At 36.9% G+C, this 26,233-nt stretch overlaps 1 protein-coding gene across 3 annotated transcripts in view; it reads right to left on the bottom strand.

Moving 5' to 3' along the window:
• The window catches only part of LOC131041851 (zinc finger CCCH domain-containing protein 16), a 179,309-nt gene that overhangs the window by 99,171 nt on the left and 53,905 nt on the right, over window positions 1-26,233 (bottom strand). For all 3 annotated transcript variants that reach the window (XR_009105077.2, XR_009105078.2, XM_057975075.2), the window contains exons 3-5: window positions 21,887-21,981; window positions 21,631-21,726; window positions 21,280-21,373 (exon numbers count right to left, since the gene is read on the bottom strand). Coding sequence is in view for 1 of the 3 variants with exons in the window: in XM_057975075.2 (XP_057831058.1) it covers window positions 21,280-21,373; window positions 21,631-21,726; window positions 21,887-21,981 (285 nt within the window). In the remaining 2 variants the exon portion in view is untranslated. The remainder of the gene's footprint in view (window positions 1-21,279; window positions 21,374-21,630; window positions 21,727-21,886; window positions 21,982-26,233) is intronic.

Raw genomic sequence — 26,233 nt, 5'->3', positions numbered from 1 at the left:
TAAAGACTAAGGGTCAAGCCTAAATTAGGATTACCCACTGGATTAGGAGTTAATCCAAGGATAAACCTTTGTGCAAATGATTAAGAGATAATCATGGTCAAAGCATTAAAGGCTTGATGAGACCCTTGGGTTGGGTAGAGGTTGAGTCAAAACAAATGTTTTAACCATGTAGGAGGGTTTGGGTTAACCATTAATGGTTATTGGAGACTTTGGGGATTAAGTGGTTGAAAGTTGGAAGCCTTCAATGGTTATCAAAGACTTTGAGCCATTTAGTGGTTGAAGGTTGAAAACCTTTAATGGTTATCCAAGACTTTGAGGATTTTGAGAAGTGACTTCCCTTTGCTTAGGAATGTGACAATATTTAGGGGATGGATTAGGCTAATTAGGAAGGGGTTAGAAGAATCTAGAAGGGGATTAGATTTTGCAAGTGGATTTGGTGGGTGAGGGAAAATAGGATTTTATTAAAATAAAAATTCATTTATTTCAATAAATGTGTGCAAGTTGCATTTGTAGGAAAATGCAAGTGGGGGGGGATAATGATTTAAATAAATGTTTTATTTAATTTATTTAAAAGAGGAATAGGGGGATTTAATTAAATAAATAGATTTTATTTAATTAATTGATTTGTATTTGGTTTAATGAATTAATTAAAATAAATTGAATAATTTATTTTAATTAATAGAAGAATGTTTGGGGATAAATTAATTAAATATTAATTTAATTAACTGATGGCTAGTGGATTTTTAATCAAATAAATACGAAATATTCATTTAATTAAAATGGACAGATTTGTGTGACTACACGTACCAAGGATAAGGAAAATAAATATGTATTGTAGGAGCTTGTTAATCCCATCCTCTAGCGATAACTCCCAACAAGCAGTGACAAACTATTCAATCCTTCTTCAATACGGAGGACTCTTGGGCAGTTGCAGTTAGTTTGCCATTTGATATGCAATGGTACTCCTCTTCGCATCATCTCTTCGTTCTCATAAATATAGCCATGGTAATTCATAGTCAATGTCAGTGCAATAGACATCAGAACAATGCCAAATAGTTTTGTGTTTGAATGCCAATATGTAAGAGTCGTCTCAATAAACTGTTAGCACAAATAGATTATAAACCATTCGCACAAAAAAATTATATGTAGGAATTCTCATCTTTTCTACCGATTTGGAATTGCCCCCTCTTTCATTGCCTCACCCAATTTTAGACTTACAAGAATTGAAAAGAGATAAACCTTCAACGTCTGATAGCTATGCAATCGACCCTACAGAAATACGCCAACTTCCACAGCTCCATTTCAGCCCCTCTAATAAAATTCATTTGACATTGAAAAATAACTTTGCAAACTTTATATTATATATGACAACAGGCAGACGGTAGATATATGTATTCCACAAAACTTTGAATATGCTAGAATAAGTCTTTATTTTAATAAATAACTCTAGATGAATAAACAATATCATCTGACCTCTTGTATTCTATAAACCCATTAAAAGGCCATTTGAGAAATCTTTTTGATTTCTTGAAGACCACCAAGCACAAGTATCTCACTGTCAAAAATGGCAACTTTTCAACTCTAAACCTAAGAATGATTCTGAGAAAGTTCTCAAATCAAAAGAGAATTGAATATTCAACACCTATCATACACAAATCCCGAAACCATTATTATAATAATAATTTTCAATTGCCATAGTTTCTCGTACAATTATAATTAATATGTGAGTTTAATTAATCATATTCCAAAGTAACTTTTAAGTATTTAATATTAGTTTTGTAATTTTCTTTTTAAAACATAATATTAAATAGTTAATTTAATCTTGCTTTATAAACTCACTTTGTATGAGGAGACATTACAGTATCCCCTTTCCAAAATTTCTTGTGCACAAGAAATTTCGAATTAGGATGCGGATTTGTTCATTTTCCCATGTGGCATCTTCAACAAGTAAATCATTCCATCTAATGAAATACTTTTTGATTGTTCTGCTTCTCACTTCCTCTCTCTAGTGTCCAAAATTTCATCTCGAGCCAAAACTAGCTTGTCCTCTTCATCAAGAGGTGGAAGCTCCACTGAAATTGCAACCTGCTACCCCAGTGCCTTTTTGAGGCATGATACATGGAATACATTGTGTACTCTATTGCTCTCTAGTAGTTCTAGCACATATGCTACCTCACCTATTCTTTTGCCCACCTTGTAAGGACCGGAGAATCATGGCCTCAGCTTTTTTGTACCATTCTTCTTTAGAGAAGACTGTCGGTATGGCTGAAAGGTGACATCCCTATCGACATATGGCAAGTAGTATTATAATAATACTCAAACAAATGAAGCCATCTAATCCATGATTTCTACTGTCTTGCTACATAGTTATGCAAGTATCCCTCAATCCAATTATTTACAATCTCTGTTTGCCCATCTAAGGGTGGTAAGTGCTACTCGGAGTCATTTTTGTACCTACCAATCTGAATAACTCTATCCAAAAAGCATTGAGGAACCCATTGTCCCTATCATTGACAATGTTCTTCGGTAATCCGTGAGGTCTAAACACCTCCCTAAAAAACAAATCTGCAATCTGACGTGCCTTGTACTCTATTGAGCTAGCAAAATAGTGTGCAAACTTGGTTAATCGGTCAACCTCCACAAAGGTGCAATCTTTACCTTGAAGCTTAGGAAGACCAGTGATAAAGTCTATTGAAATGGTTTCCCATTTCTTCTCTAGAATGGGTTAAGTTTGTAACAAACCAATAGGAAAACTATGCTCAAACTTGTTATGTTGGCAAGTCGTATGTTCTCTGACAAATCAAAGATCATCTTGACTTCCTTACAAGACAACCTCTCTCTAATCTTTCTATAGGTTTTTGAAGTAACCCGGATGCCCTGCCAATGGACAATCATGAACATCTCTTAAAATCTTCTCTTTTAGTTTAAACTCGCGAACTAAGAAAATCTTCTCTTTGTAGTAGACAATATCACCTACTACCTTGTACCTACCATCTTCAATCTGGCCATCCATCAATTCACAGGCAAAAGCGTTCTTGGAGAATTAGACCAACAGGGGAGCCTTCCAATCAGCTCAAACCTCTGACGATGAGCATATAGTAGGTTTCATGGATAAAGCATTTGCAACTATGCTCTTCCCCTTCATGTACTCTATATCAAAATCATATGCTTGTATCTTACTAACCCATTTCTATTGGCATTCATTTAGATCTTTCTGCTCCAGGAAGTATTTCAAGCTATTATTGTCGATTCTGAATGCAAACCTCCCATCAACTAAATACTGCCTAAATTTCACCAAGATGTGCCTTATAGCAAGCATCTCCTTGTCATATATAGAGTATAACCTTTCATAATCTCTAATTTACCTACTCTCATAGGCAATGGGGTGTTTGTTTTGCATTAAAACTACTCCAATCCCCTCTCCTAATGCATCACACTCCAACACGAAGGGTTGAGTGAAATCTGGTAGCGCAAGAACGAGGCAAGTACTCATAACCTCCTTTAGTTTATCAAATACCTATCGTGCCTCATCTGTCCACCTAAATGCTCCTTTCATAGTAAGATCTCTTAGGGGAGCCCCAAACTATGAAAACCCTTAACAAACCTCCTATAATAACCACATGAACCAAAGAATCCTTGCAGTTCCATTAGTGTCCTTGGTGGTGGCCAATCAAGAATTGCCTGAATCTTTTCCTAGTGCACCTGGATCCCCTATGCACTAATGATGTGGCCCAAGTAAAAAAACTCTGTCATGCCGAATTCACATTTGGAAGCCTTTGCATATAATAATTGTGCTTCCACAATATTCAAGATTTCATCGAGATGTTTCAAGTAGTTCTCCCATGTTTTGTTGCTTATGAGTATATCATCGAAAAACACAAGCAAATATTTCCTCAACAACTTTTTGAAGATATAGTTCATGCAGGACTAGAACATGGTCAATGCATTGGTCAACCCAAAGGGCATTCCCAGAAACTCATAGTGTCCATAATGATGCCTGAAAGCAATCTTCAGAATATCCAATTCCTGAACTCTAATATGATGGTAGCCAATCCAAGCTCTATTTTTGTGAAAATAGTACCATGTAATTCATCCAATAATTCATCAACTAGAGGAATTGGGTATCTATTCTTAATCATCTTCTTATTCAGTCATGGTAGTGTTGATGTGTCTTTTGTACACGACCAAACACAGAATAAAATACCCAGAGGTATCTTATCCTCTCTTGAATAAAGTTTCCGAATGCTGAAGATGTCGCAGAAGGATCAATCGGAGAAACTTCAAGGTTTTGTTATGTAGGTTCTCTACTCGTGGATAAGCACCAGTGGTCGTTGTGTTTGTTGTTTTACAAGGGGCTTTACGTACTTTCTGGGAAAGCTTGTTCTTGCAACTACTTTTCAATGAGGAAACTGGATTCTCCTAATACTAACTGATGTTTCAAAAAAGGGCAAAAGATAATGGTTTTAAGGAGATGAGACTAAACTAATCCTAAGAATGACTCAATGAGGATTGGTCTTGATAAAACTCTACCAATTTCAGTATTGCCGAAAGATTACAACTCTACTATAATTGGTGAGATCTTCTAGGGGGATTTAATGATTATCTAATCATCAATGGGATAGATATTATCACTAAGATACATATCAGTATCTCCAATAATGATTGGACTCTTAAACAATCTTAATATCTCCAGTTGACCACACAAGGCGCACTTACAATCAGTAAGGAACTAGTGGTTTGGACTGTGAGTTTTACCAAAGACCAAGCACAACATTCGCCCTTCAATCTTAAAACTTAAGTACTATCTCTACTAAGAGTGATTCAAGAAGATAAACAACCATGAAAATAGCCACAAGGATTGCAATAAAAAACCATAACTTCAATATTTCATTCATCTCATAGCCAAATAAAACAACAATTGTTCAACTTTTTGTCTTCACTACTTATTTCTCTATTGCTAACAATCTTAATCTTATTTCTCTTTTCTCTTATTCTAACTCTCTAACTCCTAAAATGAAATGAGTGAGGGCTTATATAGCACTCTCAAATACAATGAACAACCTGGATCAAAAGAAGATCAACGGCGGAGATTTTGACACCTAAACCCTAATTAGGGTTTGTTACAAAAAAGACCCCATTTAAATAAACATTATCAATCCATAGCAAATAGAAAATGGCACAAATAATGAGGAAACACAGCCCAATGGGGATAAAGTTGCCACGTCATTTCATAACAACTTTTTATCTAGAATTTTGTTCCCTTTTCTATGCTCTTTTCTGGCATATTCAACGAATGTAATCCCCTCAATCTCAGCAATGGGAATCTCATGAAGGTTCTTCATTCGTTCTTCCAAGTGAAGGACTTGATCAAAAGCTATGAGGAGGGTTGTCTCCCATGCAGGCTCTAGCTCTTTTGTTTTCTCGATCAGGAACATAGTAGCATACATCTGATCTCACTGTTTTTCTGTGACCATGTTCTCTTCCTTGCAAAAAATAATCTTAATCCTGTCTTCCAATTCTTGGACATCTACATCTGTCTCGATTTCTATCCTTCTGTCAAGGATTGTACACAATACATCAAACACCCTGTCTTGAATAGGGTGGATGGTGCCTTCAACTCGGTTGCATCTGGTATTGATGTCTTTGAAAAGAACTTCCTTCATCTGGAGCAAAGTTGACCACTGCAGAAGGCGATGGGTTCCTCCATCCATTATCTTCTCTTGTGCTAAAATATGTCGTGGTGTTCTTCTTATTACTTGCAAGACCGAGATGACAACGTCTCTAGTGTGAGTGAATGCATCTACAGTTATCAATAGATTATGAATGATCTCAAGGACTTGGATAGCCTGATGGACTGTCCTCATCATTCTTGTTACAAATTCAATGGCTACCTTGTAAGATTCATCAATCCAAGAACTCATGAGTTGGGCTAAGTTCTTCATCCTTTCTGCCTCATTTATTGATTCGGGAGGAAGTGCATGCAAAGGTGATACTGCTAGATCCTGGCACTTCAATGGTTAACTAAGGTGACTAAAATAATTCCTCCAAGCACTAACCTCCCTTTCTAGCTTCTTATTCTTTTCCATTTCTTCTTTGAGTTTGTCATTAAGTGCTCTCACTGAATCAGTTGCTTCTTCCATGACATGTTCGGAGGTAAGTGGACCAAGATCAAATGTCTCTAGATCAAATGTCTCTGCCATAATCTCACCCTCATACTTGTCCACTACTAGTGTGGCTACCTGTATCTTCCTGGATCCTGCATCATCTCTAATTACCTTCGACATCTTTGTAGCCTTCTTCTTTTCGATCTCTTCATGGGAATTTCCTATGAGACTTTCCAAGTCAAATACTTGTTCTTCTTCTTCAACCACAACTACCCTCGTCAATCTTTCTTTTAGCCAATCTAGAATGGAAGACTTTCTTTCCCTCACATGTATTTCCTTAGGTAGAGGTCTATCCTCCCTGAATGGAAACGTTGCTTCATCATCATTCTTTTCTTCTTGTTGTTCATTAGCACCAACGTGGAGAGATTGACTTGATGAATGCTGAGGTGTTCATCCTTTACCTTGTTTATCATTCTGCACCATGGATTCCATAGACTCATCAATTTCATACACTATCTATCTTTGATCTTCTCCTTGACTTATTTCTTTTTCATGCCTAGAAGACGTACTCGATGGACGATCAGGATTCACTTTGTGTTTCTTCTTGGAAGGTTCTCTCTTCTCAGGTCCTTCCTTTCTTTTCGACCCTTTGGAATGAGAAGCATTCTCACTCACACTTGCTTCTCCTTCTTTTGTTCTTGTTTCTAGGGTGAATGTCATAGCTACATTCTGCTCCTTCAAGTTTTGATATTGTACGTTCACCCATCTGCGAGTGCAATTTAAAACAGGATCCATCAACGCTCTTAGGTCTGCAACTTCTGGCTCATTCCAGTCTATCTTCACTTCTTTATCTTCCTTCTCATAGGACGATTGGAGATATCAACCACTGTTATAGGCTTGATCGGCTACTCTGTAAACTTTACATTTCCTAATGAGATCCAAGGGTAATCTAGAATGCATCTTTCTTTTCACCTCCATATCATCCTGAACATTCATCCAGAAATCCTCTACTTGAAACTCATGTTTGTATTTCTTCCCAACTGTCTCTTCCATATGACCATGAGGGTCGAAATTCTCCCTTGAGGCAAAGGATGTGATTGAATACAAAGATAATTCCTTCTCTGCATCTTCTGCGGCTTGAGAATTAGGACACACTTCAATTGAATTTCCCAATAAAATAGGTACGGGGATACCATTTCCATGCTTATGTCTTGATGCCTTAGCATAGGCTGCCAACTGTCTAATCACCTCAAGTAATATTATTCTGTCCATAGGATATCTTGGCAACATATAGGGAGGTGAAGGACACCCATGGACCCTGATGTAGGTGAATTTTGGAAACTAAATGAACCATGCACCATGCTTCTTCACGAGCTCTTGTGCCTCCGGAGACAGTTGGTGGTGAATCCCTCCTTGCAATGTCCTGGTGATATACATCGTGAAGGTGTTATTGACTAGCTTGTAGTAATTCTTAGGTGGATGATGTAGTTGAACATAGGAATCACATGCTCTTATCTCTCCTATCCCTCTCCCAACAACTACTATGTGTCGTAGCCCTGCATACTCAAAACTTCAGACTAAGGAATATATAACATATGAACTCATGTGGAATGACTTGGTAGGGACTAGCCTCCTCAACTGCACGTCTAGGTTGTTGCTAATGATTCTAGCCCAATTGAGCATTCCTTTTCCTTGGGCGATCACTTGAATAAAGAAGAACATCGACTTGTCGAAGAAGAAGGCCTGAGAGGCACCAATAACCTGATTGAGCATGGTTATCAAGTCCCTGAATTCTTCTTGGAAATCAATTTTGTGTGGCGTATTAGCTATCTTGTTCAAGCGAGGCCTACTCTTGAGCAACCAATTCTTGTTCATGAAGTTCAGACAGGTATCAGGATCATCTTCGTAGATAGACCTAGCTCCTTCCAAGCTCTTATAGATCATATCTCTCGGCTCCGGAAGATGAAAGGCTTCACTTATAGCTTCTTTTGAAAGATAGGCTAGGACAGTTCCATCCTCGGCTACGATCGTCCTTGAATGTGAATCATAGTGTCGAGCACATTCAATCATCAGCTCGTGACATTTGACTGCGGGAGGGAAGCCTGCAGCCTTGATGATGCCACTCTCAATTATCTTCTTGGCTACGGGTGATGGCTTGCCGATGTAGGGTGCTTCTCGAAACTTCTTCACATTGAAGTTTCCTAAATTGGTGTCCCCAATATTGCTCCATTTGGACACGATCCTGGTCTCCAAATCATCATTCTTTTGATCTTCTTTAATGAGAGCCTGTCGGGTAATGGATCCACTGGCCTTGGGGGTCGTCATTTGATACCTACAAAAGAGGCTTAAGTTAGGTTTGAGTATAATACCTCAACATAGGAGATTTGAGACCTTTTAAAGAAATGATTAGATTACAATTTGAAAATGGAGTGATAAGTCCTTAAAATTATGAATTTTCAAATTGACATTCCTTATCAATCAAATCAGATTATTGAAGACTTAACCTCACAAAGGACTAATATAGAAATTTGAATCAAATCTTCAATATGCTCTCAAAAATCTGATTGTACATACCTTCTCCTTGATTTCTACCTATCAACTTGAAAAAATGGATAAAAAAAAGAAGATTTGCTGGACGAAAGGTCTTTGATCTGAATTTCAGGTTCTTCCCTTGATGATTTAGCCTTCAATCAGCCTTCAACCAGTCTTTTTCAATCAAGAAATTCGCCTAAATCTGCTGAAATTCGCACCCCTAATTATGCTCCTCAAATTCGCATAAGAAAGAATGAATGAATGATTAAAGATTTCACAATACACCCTTCCTTTATAGGGCACTTTCATCATTTTACTAATTGGCCGACTTGTATAAATGCTCAAATAAAATAAAATAAAACTCCTTACAAGCTGGCCGACTTAACAATAAAGCAAAAAAAAAAGTTTTGAGCACCAAAGTATGAATTTTTTGATCTAAAGACTTAAAAAGAAATCAATTAATGCATTTTTATAAGAGCCTAGATCACGCGAATTTACTTTACTCACACAAATGAGGTTTGATTAGCAATTTAACGGGAGAATATAGGTAAGCCTAGAAGATGTTAGAGTTTTTTCAAAGTTTGACTACGGCACATTTTCCTTATAGGCACTAGAATGTTCATGGTATGAGGAAGGCTTAAATCACCCCAAGGAGGCTTGTTTGAACATCTCACCTAGGTACATTTACTCCATCAATCAACACCTACACAACCTTGATTTTTCACTACTTCATGCTCTTGTCAATATGTCCTTGCAACTTGCCTTTGCCTAGTTGAAACAAGGTGAAGAATAGGTATTTCCAAGGATTTCGCCCTAGACCCTTTGGAAGGGTCAAGAGCGATTTCCATAATTAGGTCTCCATTACCTCACTCCTTCACTCCGAATTTCTCTTAAAGGTGATCATATGCTAGTTTTAGTTCAGCAAAGCCTAGGGATTCAATTTTTTGGCTTTCACCATGGGTGAATTAGGTGATCATGAGAATTTCGCTCTGGACCCTTTGGAAGGGTCAGGAGCCAAATTCAAGTTTTAGGTCAAACTTCACACTTCTTTCATTCACAATCCCCTTTAAGGCATACTTGTGGCAATCTCTAAGCCCAATCCACCTTGATCACTGTCTTGGCTCAACACAATCTTGGAGGAAACATGATATTTTGTGAATTTCGCTCTGAACCCTTTGGAACGGTCAGGAGCGAAATTCAAGTCTTAGGCTTGATTCTTCATCTCCTTCACTTCAATTCATCTTGCAAGGCTAGATAACATCATTCCAACCTCAATCACGCCCTAGGAAATAGGTAGTTTGAAGAATTTCGCTCTGGACCCTTTGGAAGGGTCAGGAGCGAAATTCATGTTTTGCTTGTTTACCCTTACTCAACTCCATTCTTTTCACTTTGTTTCCTCTAGACTCTCTAATTTGAATCCATTTCTCAACCTGGCAACATTTGCTTGATCCCCAAAAGGCTTGAAAAGGAAAATTCGCTCAAAATCCTAGCCAGGGACAAGACCCATCCAAAATTTTGCTTTGGACCCTTTGGAAGGGTCAAGAGGGAAATTCAAGTCTTAGCTCAAAATTTACACTTTTGGTGGTCAAAAATCATTCAAAGGCAATCCTAAGGGCTTTTCTCACCTTGGTCTAGGCCTGACTTGGCACAAAATCTGGAGGATAAGATGGATTTAGGGTTTTCGCTCTGGACCCTTTGGAAGGGTCAGGAGCGAAAATCTTGTTTTGAGCTCATTTCTTCATCCTTTCAACCTCAATCAACTTCAAAAGGCAAGAACACACCTCCTCACACCCATTCAAGCCATAAAAACCAAAAGTTTGTCTTGACCTGCAAGGAAAATAGGTGATTTTAGGAATTTCACTCTGGACCCTTTGGAAGGGTCAGGAGCGAAATTCTTGGTTTTGCTCAATTCCTTCAAATTCATTGATCGCTTGGCAACTCAAAGTCACTCCTAAGGGCATCTCCAATCTAAATTCATCTTGGTCCGCACTTGCCTTGGCATAAAATTGGGAAAAAAAGTGGTTTAGTGAAATTTCGCCCTAGACCCTTTGGAAGGGTCAGGAGCGAATTTCCTTTTCTAGGACAAAATCTCCATCTTTTATTGCTTTCAATCATTCCCCAAGGCAAAAACATGTCCATCTTTCTTCCAACATGCCTTGGATACTAAGAACTTGGTCAAACAAGGAAGAAAATGAGGTCCATGGAGATTTTCGCTCTAGACCCTTTGGAAGGGTCAGGAGCGAAAATCATGTTCTAGGCTTGATTCTTCATTTTTCCAACTCCAATCTTCTCTAAGAGGCAAACATACATCACTCTCCTTGCATCCACACCAAGGTCTTGACCTTATCTAAGGAGAAAATGAGTGTTTTCAAGAATTTCGCTCTGGACCCTTTAGAAGGGTCAAGAGCGAAATTCAAGTTTTAAGATAAAATTCTTCATTTCCTCCACCTTTAATCACTCCCTAAGGCAAAAAACACATCAAACACCTCCAAACATGCCTTAAAAACTAAGAACTTGGTCTGAACAAGGAAGAAATTGAGGCCTATAAGGATTTTCGCTCTGGACCCTTTGTAAGGGTCAGGAGCGAAATCCCTATTCTTGGCTAGTTTCTCGCTTCCTTCATCCAATTCTCCTTCAAACTTAATCAATTCAACTTCCTTCTATCGCAATCAAGGCAATCCACCATCAAACTATCTCCAGGCAAGGCTAACCTAGGTCTTAAGGCCAAAAAGAAGGTTAAATGGAGGATTTCGCTTTGGACCCTTTGGAAGGGTCAGGAGCGAAATTCTCCTTCCAGGTTGATTTCCACCATTTCAAAGCCTTAAACCTCCTCTCCAAGGCAAACATGCATCAAAGCCTTCTCAACTATGCCTCAAAAATCCAAACCTTGGCCATACCAAAGAGCAAATTTCGCTTTGGACCCTTTGGAAGGGTCAGGAACGAAATTCTTGCCTTAGACAAAATCCACACTTTCCAACATCTTCAATCACTTCCTAGGGCTAGAATATGTCAATTTACCCTTACCATGCCCAAGGAATCAAGGTTTCCAATGCAAACAAGGAGATAAAGGTGACTTCAAATAATTTCGCTCTAGACCCTTTGGAAGGGTCAGGAGCGAAATTCATAAATTAGGTTGATTTCACCCTCTATTGCCTCAATTCACCTTCAAATTTGATCAAATTCACCTCTCCTTATCATCATCAAGTCGATTTGTCACTTACTTAGCTCAAAACAAGGTCTTTCCAATGTCTTAGGCAAAAACAGAGGGTCAGATGAGGATTTCGCCCTGGACCCTTTGGAAGGGTCAGGAGCGAATTTCCTCCTCCAGGCTAATTTCCATCATTTTGTCGCTTCAAACCTTCTTCCTAAGGCAAATATGCATTCTAGTCCTCCAAACCATGCAGTAGAAGTTTCAAACTTGGTAAAGACAAGGAGCAGAGCAGAGGATGAATTTTGCCCTGGACCCTTTGGAAGGGTCAGGAGCAAAAATCTTGATTCCAGGCCTGATTCATTTTGGAATTACTTGACTTTGCCCTGGACTCAATCCTTGGTGCATATCCTTCCACATTCTTGCCAATTTGCTCAACAATTCCTAAAATCACCTCCTGAATCCTCCCTTGGCCACTGACTTTGCCTAATCGTCTCTGACTTAGAGGAAGACAAGACTTTGACACGAAAACCAACACTCCTGACCTACCCTGACCTGAGACCTTTTATCTCTTTTGCACAATCTATCCATCTGCAATCTCTAGAAAGGTAAAACTCCTCTAAGACAACCCTAGGGTTCAAGGCAGACAGCATATGACTTCCCAAATCCAGGCCACATTCAACCTTGAAAGAAACCCTAGGATGAGCTCTTTGAGAGAAACCCTAATCTACCTAGCCCAGGCGACCACTAACTCACTCAAAACACCAAGCAAGCAGAGAAAAAACCTAGCTAAGGGAAAGCAAAACCCAAGAAAAAGAGGGCGTCCCCATCCTGATGGGGCGATGTGTGAAATGGTCACAACAGGTAGTCAATACACATGCTGAAAAATTCTATCCTTTCTCTTCACCAAGAACAAGTTAGGAGCAAAAGGCCTCGACTTGGGCCTAATGTGTCCCATGTCTAGCAATTCTTTGATATCTTTCTCAATTTCATCTTTAAAATTCTTAGGGTGCCTGTAAGGGGTAGTGATCATAGGCTTAGCACCTTCCTCTAACTCTATAGTGTGCTCAAATCCTCTATCAGGTGGTCTCCCTAAAGGTATATCACTCAAAACCATACTATGGCTATGCAAGACTGCCTGTAAGTCATCTAGGTAATGCTTAGGTCTCGAAGCCTGGAAATTGCCTCCATCCGCTTGGCTGAAACACCCCTGAGCAAACTGTTGGACACGCCCCTCAACCACTTTCTTCCCATCAATCTTGAATGTAAACTCTAATCTCTTGAAACTTTCGTAATATTTATCCAGAGGTTCCATCCACTAAATACCCAATATGATATCTGTACCATCTAATGCCACCACATAAAAATAGTCAGTAACAGTTTAATTACTTAAAGTGATACGCAACTATGGAATTTTGTGTAAATAAGGCAATTGATGGCCACTAGCCACCTTAATATCAAATCCCTTGTGTTCCACAATTTGCAAACCCCTCTTAGCAACCAAAGCAGCATCTATGAAGTTGTGGGTAACCCCATTGTCGAGCATCACAACCACTCGTCCTTGTAAAAAACCTCACACCCGAAAAATATTATAATGTGGTGTACCAAATAGAGCAGCAATGGTTCCACCTTTCTTATAAATAGGTGTTGATTTCTCCTCATGAGGCTACTCCTCATATAACTCATAACGTTTGTTGTCCTAATCTTGCTATATGGGTTCTTCCTCTTCACTATCTAATATAACCTCAATGTAGTGAATCTTTCTCTTACCAAGACACCTATGTCCAAGTTCCCATGACTCCTTGCAAATAAACATAACTTCCTTCTCTAGTTTTATCATCTATTTTATTCCTCCTAGACCATTCCTTCTTAAAAGGTTTTTGGCCTTTCTCCTTTTGAGTAGATAATCCCTTGGCTTGTAATTTGTTCTTTGAAGTAATTGAATCCATGTCCCTAGCTTTCTTGACTATCTCCTAAAGCGAGCTAGGACTAAGAGCTCTTATCCAAATTCTTAAGGGGTCCATCAATCCATCCATGAACAAGACAATTAATCTCCTCACAAATATATCAGTGACCATTACAAAGAGCCTTTGAAAATCAGCAATATAGCTACAATTGTACCACACTATCTCAACTACGCTAACTCCTTGAAATGGAGTTTCAAGTCTTTCCTGACAAACATCTTTATAGGTCTCTTTGTAAATTCCACATATGCAGTGATTTGATCATGGCCCATAGTGATCATTCCATGATGCCATCATTCATGAGCAACTCCATCAAGATGTAAAGTAGTAAATTTGATCGCTTCATCTTCAGGCATTAGATTACCTTGAAAATATGTGTTAACTTTCTAATCCTAAGGACACACAAGCGTCTTCCCTAAAACACCAAAGAAAGGCAAACTAACCCCTATTGGGCAAGTGTCTCATCCGCAGGTCCATATAATCCTTAAGGGAAATATCCGGCTGTAAACCTACATCAACCCAGTCTTGTATAGATTGATCCTGTAATTCTATCAAAGTGAATCCATTGCCTCCTGAGGCTAAACTCTAGGTTGAAAAATAGGCATCATTGGCCTAGAACTAGTTCTAGTGGCGCACTCATGAGGAGTCCTTCTATTGACTGAATTATCACCTTGCCCATTACGATTACCTTCATTGTTGCCCCCATTAGTGTTTGAACCCATATTCACTCCCAGCCGATGAGCCCTCATTTCAAATAATAACTCCAAACGTTGACTCTACTGTCGTGCCCTTTGTTCAACAGCTTATTGTCCTTTGACCAGTGTCTTCAGTAAACTCAAAAACCTCTCTTCCCCCTAATCTCTAGCACTCCTATCACCCATATTATTTCCCTTTGTTCACTACTCTCTATCAAAGTCTCAAGATTGTTTGCACTATAATCTAAATGTTACCTCACGTGTATACCCAAAATTTCGAAGGTCGTCTCACCTTCCAAAACATGTGCAAGCTATCACTATCTCCTTAGTACTCTATTATAGTATCTCTTCTCTCTTTCCCTCATGAAAGGCAAAGGCTGGCATGAAAACCAGCTCTGATACCACTAAAATATCTCTTGTGAAATTTCACCTTCTTATGCAATCTCTAATTTAGGAATTTCGTCAAACAATTTATTTTTGTTCTGTTGATTTGTATTTGATTTCATGTTGATTGTTTACTAGTCACTTAATTATTTTGGCAATGCATTGTTCCAACTTATTGATGTTATTCATTCTTGGATTATTAATGCACAGTAATGGAAATGAGCCAAACAATAGAGATATGTATAATGGCAAGTATATAAGAATAATATAGTGCACTTGGTAATATATCGGCTAGTCTGAACAATACATACAATAGGAGTGAATTAGCTAATGTTGGCACTTCTTGATATCGGGTATATCATGATGCCTAACACCTACTACTCCCAATCATATAAACTTTAGCCGTTGGAATCAGAACAACTTCGGTCTCATTAGCAGACACCCCAAAAAGTGTGTTGTTGCTCCCAGATTGGTGGTGCGTACAAGGGATATATATATATATCGCAGGAGGTTGTTAATCTCATCCTGCAAGGATAACTCCTAGTACTCCTAAGCAGTTTGCTATTCGATATGCAATGATACTCAGCTTCGCATCATCTCTCTGTTCTCATAACTATAGCCACAGTAATTCATAGTCAATGTCACTGCAATAGACATCATCTTAACCATGCCAAATACTTCTACACTTGAATGCCAGTATGTAAGAGTCGTCTCAATAAACCGTTAGGACAGATACATTATATGCAAGAGTTCACGTCTTTTCTACCAATTTGGAGTCACCCCCCCATTTATTGCCTTACCCAATTTTAGACTTATGGGAATTGCAAAGAAATAAACCTCCGACATCCGATAGCTATGCAATAGACCCTACAAAAATCCATTAACTTCCAGAACTCTTCCATTTCGGCCCATCAAATAAAACTCATCTAGCATTGAATAATAACTTGGCAAACTCCATATTATATATGACTACAAGAAAACAATAGATATACGTATTCAACAAAACTTTGAATAAACCAGAATAAATCTTTAGTTTAATAAATACCTTTAGATGAATAAACAGTATCATCTAACCCCTTGTCTTCTATAAACTCCATTAATAAACCATCTGAAAAATCTACTTGATTTCTCCAAGACAACATAGGAGAATTATCTCTCTATCAATAATGCCAACATTTCGGCTTTGATTCCGAGAATGATTTTCAGAAAGCTCTCAAATCAAAACAGAATTGACTATTCAATGCCTATCATACACAAATTGCCATACCATTATTATAATAATGATTTTCAGTTTCAACAGTTTCCTATACAGTTACAATTAATATGTGACTTTTATTAATCATATTTCCAAACTCACTTCTAATTATTTAATATTAGTTTTATAATTTTCTTTTTAAAATATAATATTAAATTATTAATTTAGTCTCACTTTATAAATTCATTTTGTGAATATTATATCTTCAATCCCTCGACGTGGAAGAAAATTGGGAAATTGATCGCCTGTAAATTTCTTAATCTACCTCAAATTGAAAGTGACCAAAATGGGATTTCAAATCGCTTAAATACTTCACTTTTCGATTTGTCAAATCCCCATTAATGTGGTAAATGAGGTTCACAGATAGTGCCAATGACTAACTGTCAAACAAAGTCCGAATATCTTCTTTTCCCCGAGATCCCAAAATCCCATGAAGAATTAGCCATGAGGAGCAAGGGTGAGGACCTGGGGCAGACAAGGACCTTCCTTCGGAGCCCGACATCCCATGAGAACAACAAAAAAAAAAAAAAGTAGGGAACCTTGGAAGAAAGAGGAATACAAAGTCCTAAGATCCTCTTCAAGCCCAAAATCCTAAAGAGGACACACACACAAAGGAAAAAGTGGGGAAGGGGGGCTTCAGGGGAAACAAGGACCCCAAGATCAAGTCTTGAGAACCCTATGACTCGAAATCTTGCAAGGAAAATAAGGAATGACAGAAAAAAAGGAAAACAAAGAAACCAAAAGAGAGAAGAAATGAAAAGGAAAGCAAGAAGGAGAAAAGAGAAGGGAAAGAAAGATAAAGAAAGAGGGGGGGGTGCATTTTAGCAAGCAAAACATGGCGAGGGGGAGGGTGGCAAGGCATAACAAGTCATAGTACAAGTTTGGGTTAGAGTTGTAATGTGCCTATTTTATGGTCCTTCCAACATCTTTGGATGCTCCAAATTTCTTGGAGAACACTAGCTTTTTCAAAATGGATTTTTGATAAATGTTAATAAGTTCAAGAGATCAAGATAAGCCCAACGGTACTTTTGATTCAATTTCATAACTTTGGGAGCTCTCCACACTTCTTGGAGAGGACAACTATTTTTGGAAAGCATCAATAGTAGAGCATTGGCATGACATCCTTCAAGGTATTATATGGATATGATGTCACCTCTTTTGTGGACTTGGTTATTGCAGATAGCAGAGCACCTCAAGCTAGAGATTGGATCCAAGAGCATCAAGAAATTATGAAGGCTCACAAAGAAAACATTCAGCATGTATAGAATCAGCAAATTATGTATGCAAATAGGCATATTAATGAGAGATCTTTTGAGGTTGGAGATATGGTATATCTTTGAGTGCAGCCTTATAGATAGTCCTCACTCAAGAGGAGTTGCACAGAAAGTTGAAACCCAGGTTTGATGGCTCTTACAAGATTATACAAAAGATCAGGGAGGTTGGCTATGAGCCAGAGCTACCGAAGCACAACAAAATTCACAATGTGCTCCATGTTTTTTGCATTAAGAAGGCATTGAGGTACCACAATCCACCCTCTGTAAAGCCACCACCATTGGATGAGGACAAACTAATCTTAATTCCAAAAGCCATAATCGCTACTAAGGAGAAGATACTAGGGCACCGGAGTATTCAAGAGTATTTGGTTAGGTAGAAGGACTTGCCTGCAAAAAATGCCACATGGGAAAGAGAGCAAATTCTATAACATCCAAATCTGCAATTGCTTGAGGGCAAGCAATTTCAAGAAGTGGAGACTGTAATGTCCCCCTCTTCAACCTAAGCATTCAAGGAGGTATTATGATCCTATTTTATTCCCATGGGCTAATTCAGAGAATTAAGAAGGAAATATTTTCATCAATTAAATTATGTTGCCTTAGTTGTGGGTAACTTGTATTTAATTAATTTTTACAAAGTGACATAAGTCAAAAGCAAAAATAAAATAAAGTCGTTTTGTGTGGGTTGAAAGGTTATTGTTTTAATAAAGGTGAATTTAAAAATATAACTTCTCGAAAGTTCTCATGGAAGTTATTAAAGAGGAATGAAGGAGCTCATTTTCATATCTTGGACATTTATTTCTTTCATTGCAAAGTTTGGACTGTGAATTCAACTTCAAACCTTGCGATGAAAACCCTAGAGGTATTTGGCTTTGGAGATAAAAGACTTTTTCCTAGTCAAATCTATGATGGATTCACACATGACTCACAGTTGTGCTTAAACGGAGGAACAAGAGATATGTTTGGAGTTGTCGGCTTCAGTTTTTCAAGTACAAATTTATTTAGATTTACAGGCAAATAATAAAATTGTATGTGCAGTGTGTGTGGGCAGAGAAGAAACCAAATCTATGGCGTTGTGTGTGCTATGAAGAAGACTGAATTTTAAAAATTACATTTACAACAACCTTCAATTTGAAGACTTTATGGGACCGTTCTTTTTGTGAGGACATGTTACAAAAAAGGAAGATGCATTTATTGAAGCCTTCAAGGCTTCCCAAACCTTGTCGTAACCTTTCGCTGGCTCCACCAAAGCTAGCGCAGCTTCTAAAGGAGGTATTGCAACCTTGATTATTTACTGTTATACTATATACGATCTATTGTATAATGCATGGGAGGTGTCGTACTCGTGTGGAGGCCATTAAGTACCGACGGAGATTCTAAGTTTGTTGCTGATTGGATTGTGGAGTTTTCCAAGATCCAGGTCAGCACTTGACATTTTAATATTGAATTTCTGTTGGTGGTGTTTAGCTGTAGGAAATTTCTGTGAATGTAATTTTGTAACAGCAGAATATGTCATATACAAAAATTTTGTGTCATCATATTATGCAATGAATTTTTGTACGAATGAAATTATTCCTATTATGAGCATGGGAAAGTGGAAGTTATGATGTTAATTTATTATATCAATTTAAAACAAGCTGGAAACAAAATCAAACCAGCATATTGCAAACTGTTTGATGAAATGCTTGTAAACTGAAACTTGTAAAAATTGCATATTTTGGTATAAAAAATTTGGATAGTATATTACAGCAAATTATGCCACATCAAATTCCCATACCCCATTTCCACATGAGGCTGATTTAAATAAATAAAAATATAATAAATGCAGAAAATGCTAAATAATTAAAAGTAAAACAATGAATCCAAAATTTTGCAAGGTTGAAACACCTTTATTCCCAACAAAAATTCTCATTTTTTTTCATATTTTACTATGTACTTTTCTTTCTTAAACATAGTTGAAACGGAAGATGATAGTGCATCTAAGATATATACCTAGGAGATGTGCACCACCTATCAATGTTTAGTGATGTCTAGACATCCCAAAGGACATTACCCTCCACCTTTTCACACACCTTCCTTTAAAACAAGGTAATCATAGGGATGCCAAAAAAACCTTGAAACGTCCCCAATATGTGAGAAAAAGAGGAAAAAGGGGATGTCCCCCTCCGCACCCCTAAATCCCCGAAATGATTGCAACCACCCTGAAGGATAGCGAATGCATCCCTTTGTAACACTACTAAATGCCATGATTTCTAGGCCAACAAGAGGGTAAAAAATAGAATACTGTGTCATGTTTCAGGCCAACTTATTAGCAAAAGTGAATTTAAGTTTTTCTAAGTTATATATGGACCACAACTTTTCCAATTGGAAGTGTCTACTAAATGTACATTTTATATCACTTCGGTTCTAATTACCAATTTTATTTTATTTTTAAACTAGATGTTTCAACAACTCCTACTCTTATAAGTAATATATTTTTAAAATGTAAAAATACCGTTTTATAGATCTACAAGTGAATATTCCAAAATGTCTTTTTTAATATTTTCATTATTTTTTATATTTTACATTTTCTTTTTATTGAAAGTAGGTCATCAGCACTTAAATATAAGATTGATTATCTTGACAAGAAAAAATACTAAAATTTATTTAAAAATTTTGAAAAAATATGATGCACTAGAGAAAAGAATCTATGTCAAGAGGATATAATTCTTTTCTAATTTGGATAAATAATGAATAAAAAAGGTGGCAAGGCAAATAGAAAGAGTTATATTTCAATACACGCAACTTTTCAAATTTATTGAAGAGTATATATTTATAAAAAATAGTAAAAAATATATCCATGCACTAAAGTTTTAAGTTATCAATATACACAAAAAAATTGAAGAAAAAAAGGTAAAATTTATTAAATAAAGTGTGGCAGCTTGTGTAACTTCAATTTCAACATTTTATCAGCAACTAAATTATAGTGCTTACTTTATACAAAACTATATTCAAATAATTTTTTAAATTTTTATAAAAATTACAAACATAAGATACACAAAAGAATATATATTTTATTAGCTTACATCATTTTAAAATTCAAAACATATATTTCGCTTTCTATTGATTCAATTTAAAAAGTTGAATCAGCATTGTCCATTTCCTTTATAAAAGTGTGACACAGCTTTGTACTTTTACCCAAGAGTATAACCGACAACAAAGTTAAAAATTGCCAAAATCAATACCATGTTTTCTAGACTAACAACAGCACAACCAACAACATTCTTGAACATTGCTGGGTGAAAAGATCTCCATTAGAACCTATTAAAGAAGATGAAAGTTTATATATATTAATATGAATAGATTCCAACATTTGTAATGGATTAACATTTCAGGGCATTAGATGGAGATTTTTCAGCAAACAAAAGAAAATAGCACTCACCCTCTAATGAGCAAAATTAAACCTTCAACTATATTGAAATCATACAGGTCTTTATAAAAGACTGATAAGAAGGCAAATTCTGCAAGTTCTCTATTGAACTAAATGAACATGAACCAAATCCAATAAGAAAGTAACTCAAATTTTCATCCTAACATTAAAACTATATTGCACAAAACATCAGTTTTTTTATTCAGATAAATGAATATTAACTTGCTTGTAAGAGCTAAAGCAAAAGATAAAATGTGCATACTACCTGAAAAAATAAAATAAATAATACCTACTAAAATTATATATTTTCTGTAGGCTCTCTAATATCTATAGTTATAAACATAAGGATGGTGTTTTCTTGTTATACTAGTGAAAATTATAGAAATCACATCAAGGATGATATTATATAATTTTAATTTCTAACACCAAAAACCTTTATCTAATCAAATCACACATCATTGTCTTCTTGAAGCACATACAAACTCGAATCAAAGAATGCTTAAAGTATAATACTCACTATTTGTTGAAGAGACAGTCCTTGTTTAGCATCATCGTAGGCAGCAAATCTCAATTCTTCATAGCTTATGTCCCCAATAATATCACAAGGAAGTCTGGAAACACAGGAAATTCATTTATTTTATAGATGGATTAAGATATTTTCTAACAATACCATAGCATGAAAAATGAGCTAACAGAAGAACAATTTAATGATTAATCTACCTAGATTCTTCAATGTAATCAAACTATCAAACATTTAAAAACATCAGCTGTCCTCTAAGAACAAAAACCATAGTTATATACAACTTTCAGTCTTTCTACAACCGATTAATACAACAGGCTACTCAAGAAACAGTTCCATGAGACCTACGATCTCCAATGGCTATAGCATGTAAGCTTCCAAACAGGTCGCTCATTTTTTAAGTCTTCAACAATTTGTTGTTTGCAAATATTTGGATCATTACACCTGTATAGATCAAATGCATGTCTCAATTATTTGAATTTATAATCGGCTTAGAAATAAAAAATATTTAACATGAGATATGTATACTCCCACATAGATCTACTAAGATGGTGTGGAGAATAATGCAAATTTCTTCTGCTGTTAAAATTGAAGATGTACATACACATGATTTGCCACCTGCGGCTGAGAGTCATTTTGTTGAGATCCCACTGAACCAGCTCCTGACAATGGTAGAAAACGATTACCTCTCTCAGATGCCTAATGCCCAATACCATATGTTAGAGCCTAATATTATCAAAACAGACCAATCAACTAATCTAGTCATCAAGTCACAATCGCAAAAGAATATGCAGAGAGACAAAACATATATTATGCTTAGAATTTATTATGTTAATGTTTATTCGTTTTTACATTTACAATTACTTTTGGCTTTTTGTCAAAGAAATAAATTCCCCAAGGAAGAGGCAGTTAGATGAACCTAATAGTCAGCCTACAGCCTTGCAGAAGTCTATATCAGAGGAAGGACAATAACGGAATATTTAAAGGTACTAAACATTCAATCTGCCTACAGCCTTATAGAAGGTTGATAAATTTAATCTGCACAAGTCATTTCAGTATGCATGGCAATAAATGGATAGTGAAGCACTCATGAGACATCTGTGACCCCATTTGATATCAAACAGTAAATATCAACTTTGTCTTAACCCTTATCACAACAGTATACATGTACAAATTGTACTTTTCTTTTGAATGTGGAAACCATAGTTAGCAGCCAAAGGCCTACTCATCTGGAATAATGAATTGCAGAAATAGATTTGGAAGAGCTTGATGTAGAGAAGAAAACTTAAAAATGATATCCAAGAACAACTACACAACTAATGAAATGATCCAAATTCATCATAAGTTTCCTTCTTGAAAAATCTTAGTTTGATCCTGTACCAAACTCTTAATGTCACAAGAGACAATTATAAAACTTGAAAGATGTCACTACTCTCTTGCTTTGTGTAACTAGGTTCCTGGGGTAACCATGCCATTACCAGGGCAGGGCACACAAAAGATACATCTGACTCGTCAAAATGGTTTACTTTTATTAATTGGACTTAGCATTTGACTGCGGAAACCATAGTTAGCATCCAAAGCCCTACTTATCTGGAAACACAGATGACAAATAAATTTGGAAGAACTTACTATAGAGAACAAAACCTTATAATGATAACCAAGAACAACCACCCAACTAGTGAACTGATTTAAATTCATTCTTAGTTTTCTCCTTACAAAATCCTCGCGCAATCTATATCAAACTCTTAATGTCACAAGAATGACAATGAAAAACTTGAAACATGCCACTCCTCTTATTATTTGTGTTACGAGATTTGTGGGAAATCAGGTCATACCCGAACAGGGATCACACCAGGCATGAGCAAGATATGGTGTCAAGTACATCTAACTCATCACAAGGGCATACTTGGTACAAATTGTACTTTGCTTTTGAATGTAGAAACCATAGTCAGCAACCACAGGACTACATCTAGAAACTGAATCACAAATTTTGATTTGCACAAACTTACCATGGAGAACTGTTGTACTTGTAGAATAAAATTCATATAATGTCAAGTTGCAAGTCACAAATCAAGCATTTCTCACTCCAACGTCAATTTTATGTCATTGTTCCTTGTAGTCATGTATATTTTGCATCATCAATTCAAGCAAGCACTTTCACAGGACTTATGGGAGGAGAATTTTAAATGCACAAGACAAGGACAAAATACAAATTTGAATACATGGAAAGGTCATTAAATGTTAAGGCATAGAAATGAACATCAAAGCTTCTAGAGCTCATCTTGAATAGGGAAAAGGTACTCAAATCGATTTCAAGTCAAGAAAAGACACACAAGCGATCTAAAGCATGCCAAAAGAGCAAAATGTCGTACTAAGAGGGCAAGATCATCTAATGGTGACACCTAGGTATGTGGAGTAGGTCAATCTCCTCACTCAATTGTATGCTAGAGAATAGACCAATTGATTGCAAATAAAAATTGCATGGTTAGGATAATATGAGGAAACGAAATGATTCCAAGACAAAATGAAGATCTCAGCCAAATTGGAAGGACTTCATGAACTACTAACCCAGCCAATGAGATCCAAGGAACTAAAGATTCAAATATTGTATAAGTATTAAGAGAAGCTAAGAGTTGAAAATTGTTAATTCAGTGACATTTGTGCGAAAAGAAGTTGATGCAAACAAAAGAGGAGTATCAATTAAAGGAGAACAAAAATAGCTGCAAAAGGCTTCTCTAAGGTATGCACCTACGTAGTAGTTAGGAGTTATAGATTGTGACAATGCAGTCCTATGCAATGGCCTTTGTGTGTCTAATGTGATATTGTTCAGTCTCCCTTTGTTGAGTTCATGTAAGCACTAAAAGCATGTGAGCTTATGGTAGGGATGTCTCCATGTTTAAGGACCCCAATTTATAGGTGGTGGGAGTGTTGTGAGGTATTCACACATCGCCCCATTGCAAATGGGGACCCCCACTTTTTTCCTACTTTCTAGGTTGTGCTAGAGTCCTTACCTATTGACCTTTGCATCAAAGGAGGTATAGGTGGTCAAAAGGCTAGGAGTCGAGTGGATAGCATTGTGTGAGTGTGAAGTGAGTAAGTTTGTAAAGTCTGGATATCAAGAGTTCAATCATGAGTGAAGAAGGATTGATAATTAGAGGGACATTTCAAATACTTCTCTTAAGGAGCGAACTCCACTACATGTACACCCCTTATGTAGCAAACTTCTTGCACTTCTCCCACGGAGCGAAAACTCATCCTAAAACCTCATGTTATCATGTATTGAAGTTGAGAGAGTAAGTGAAAGTGAGCAGAGGAGAGTTTAGTCTTGATTTGAAATCCACTTCATAAGCTCAGCCTTAAGAGAGACTTTATCTTCAAGGTCAAGAGAGTGAACTTCGACTTCATATTTGGAGCTAAATGAGCGAACTTCATGAACTGAGGTACATGAGCGAACTTCATGACTAGAGGAACATGAGCGAATTTCATGACTGAAAGAAAATGAGCGAATTTCATGTTCTCAACAGGGTGAGCGAACTTCATGATGGAAGAAAGGAGGAGGTTTGAAAGTATTCACCTTGAGTTGATTCCATTTGAAACAAACTTCATAAACTCAATGACCTGAGCGAACTTCACAAATGAAGCCACATGAGCGAACTTCATGATTTCAGGTAAATGAGTGAAATTTGTGTTGAAAGAAGAGGAACGAAGGAGATTTGAAAGCATTAGTCTTAAGTTGACTCAAATGGAAACGAACTTCACAAACCAGCCCACATGAGCGAGCTTCACAAATTGGACCCCCCTGAGCGAACTTCAAGAATGAAGGTAGATCAGCTAACTTCACATTTTGAGGTGGATGAGTGACTTCAAGAATCAAGGTAGATGAGCGACTTCAAGAATCAAGGTATATGAGCGACTTCACATTTCAAGGTAGATGAGCGACTTCATGAATGAAGATAGATGAGCGAACTTCATGACTAAAGGGAGATGAGCAAATCCAATTTACAAACACCTAAGATTGAATGTTATTAATGAACTTCACAACTTGACCTACAAGAGTGAACTTCAAGGGTTGAGAAGGATGAGCGAACTTCAAATATGAAGCTACATGAGCAAATTTTACATTTTGAGGATGAATGATTAGTTTAGCAAGCTGGATGTTTGGATGGAAGGCAAGCAACAAAATAGAATGAACTTCAAAAATGGAGACCCATGAGCGAACTTCATAAATCAGCATAGATCAGTGAACTTCAAAGATCAGCATACATTAGCGAATTTGTCTCCTTTACTCACAACAAGATGCAAGGCAGCTAGTAAGTCATTTCCTTAAGCTGATTTAATGCCTTAATTTCCTTGAGAGGGAACAATTTAGAATTTAAGATGAGGCAAGGTGAGTAAGAAGTTAACTTCAAGAATCAAGGGGTATGAGCGAAACTTCAAGAATCAAAGGGTATGAGCAAATTTCATTTGAACTTCAGCAATCAGTTCATATGAGCAAATTTCAAAAATGAAGACACATGAGCGAATTTTACAAATTGAGCTTCAAGAGCAAATTTAAAGTGAGTAGACTCTACTACGTGTGTTCCTAGTTGAAGGCGAAGTTGCAAGATTGGTTACATGACTACTACCTTAAACTGATTTAAAGTTTGGAAAGAGTCATTTTGAGTTAAGAAGATGAAGATAGAAGTTCAAAGATCACTTCATGAGAAGCAAAGTCAAGGGCAACTTCATGAACATCAAGGATGGAGTAAACTTCAAGAGCCCCTTTCTACGAGCGAAAAACAACTTCAAGTGCTCCTTCATGAAGGAGATGAAGAAAGAAATCAAGGGGATCGCATTGGAGGAGGATTGAAACAAGTTGCTCAAGGATCAAATTTCAACATCAAGATTAAGATACAAGGAAGACATCCTCGGGGAGCTTCATAAGGAGATCACACAAGAAGCATTCACTTAC

The sequence above is a fragment of the Cryptomeria japonica genome, chromosome 8 (assembly GCF_030272615.1).
Source record: "Cryptomeria japonica chromosome 8, Sugi_1.0, whole genome shotgun sequence".
Lineage (NCBI taxonomy): Eukaryota > Viridiplantae > Streptophyta > Pinopsida > Cupressales > Cupressaceae > Cryptomeria > Cryptomeria japonica.
Note: the sequence above shows the minus strand (reverse complement) of the source record. Positions and strands in the feature narration are given on the sequence as shown.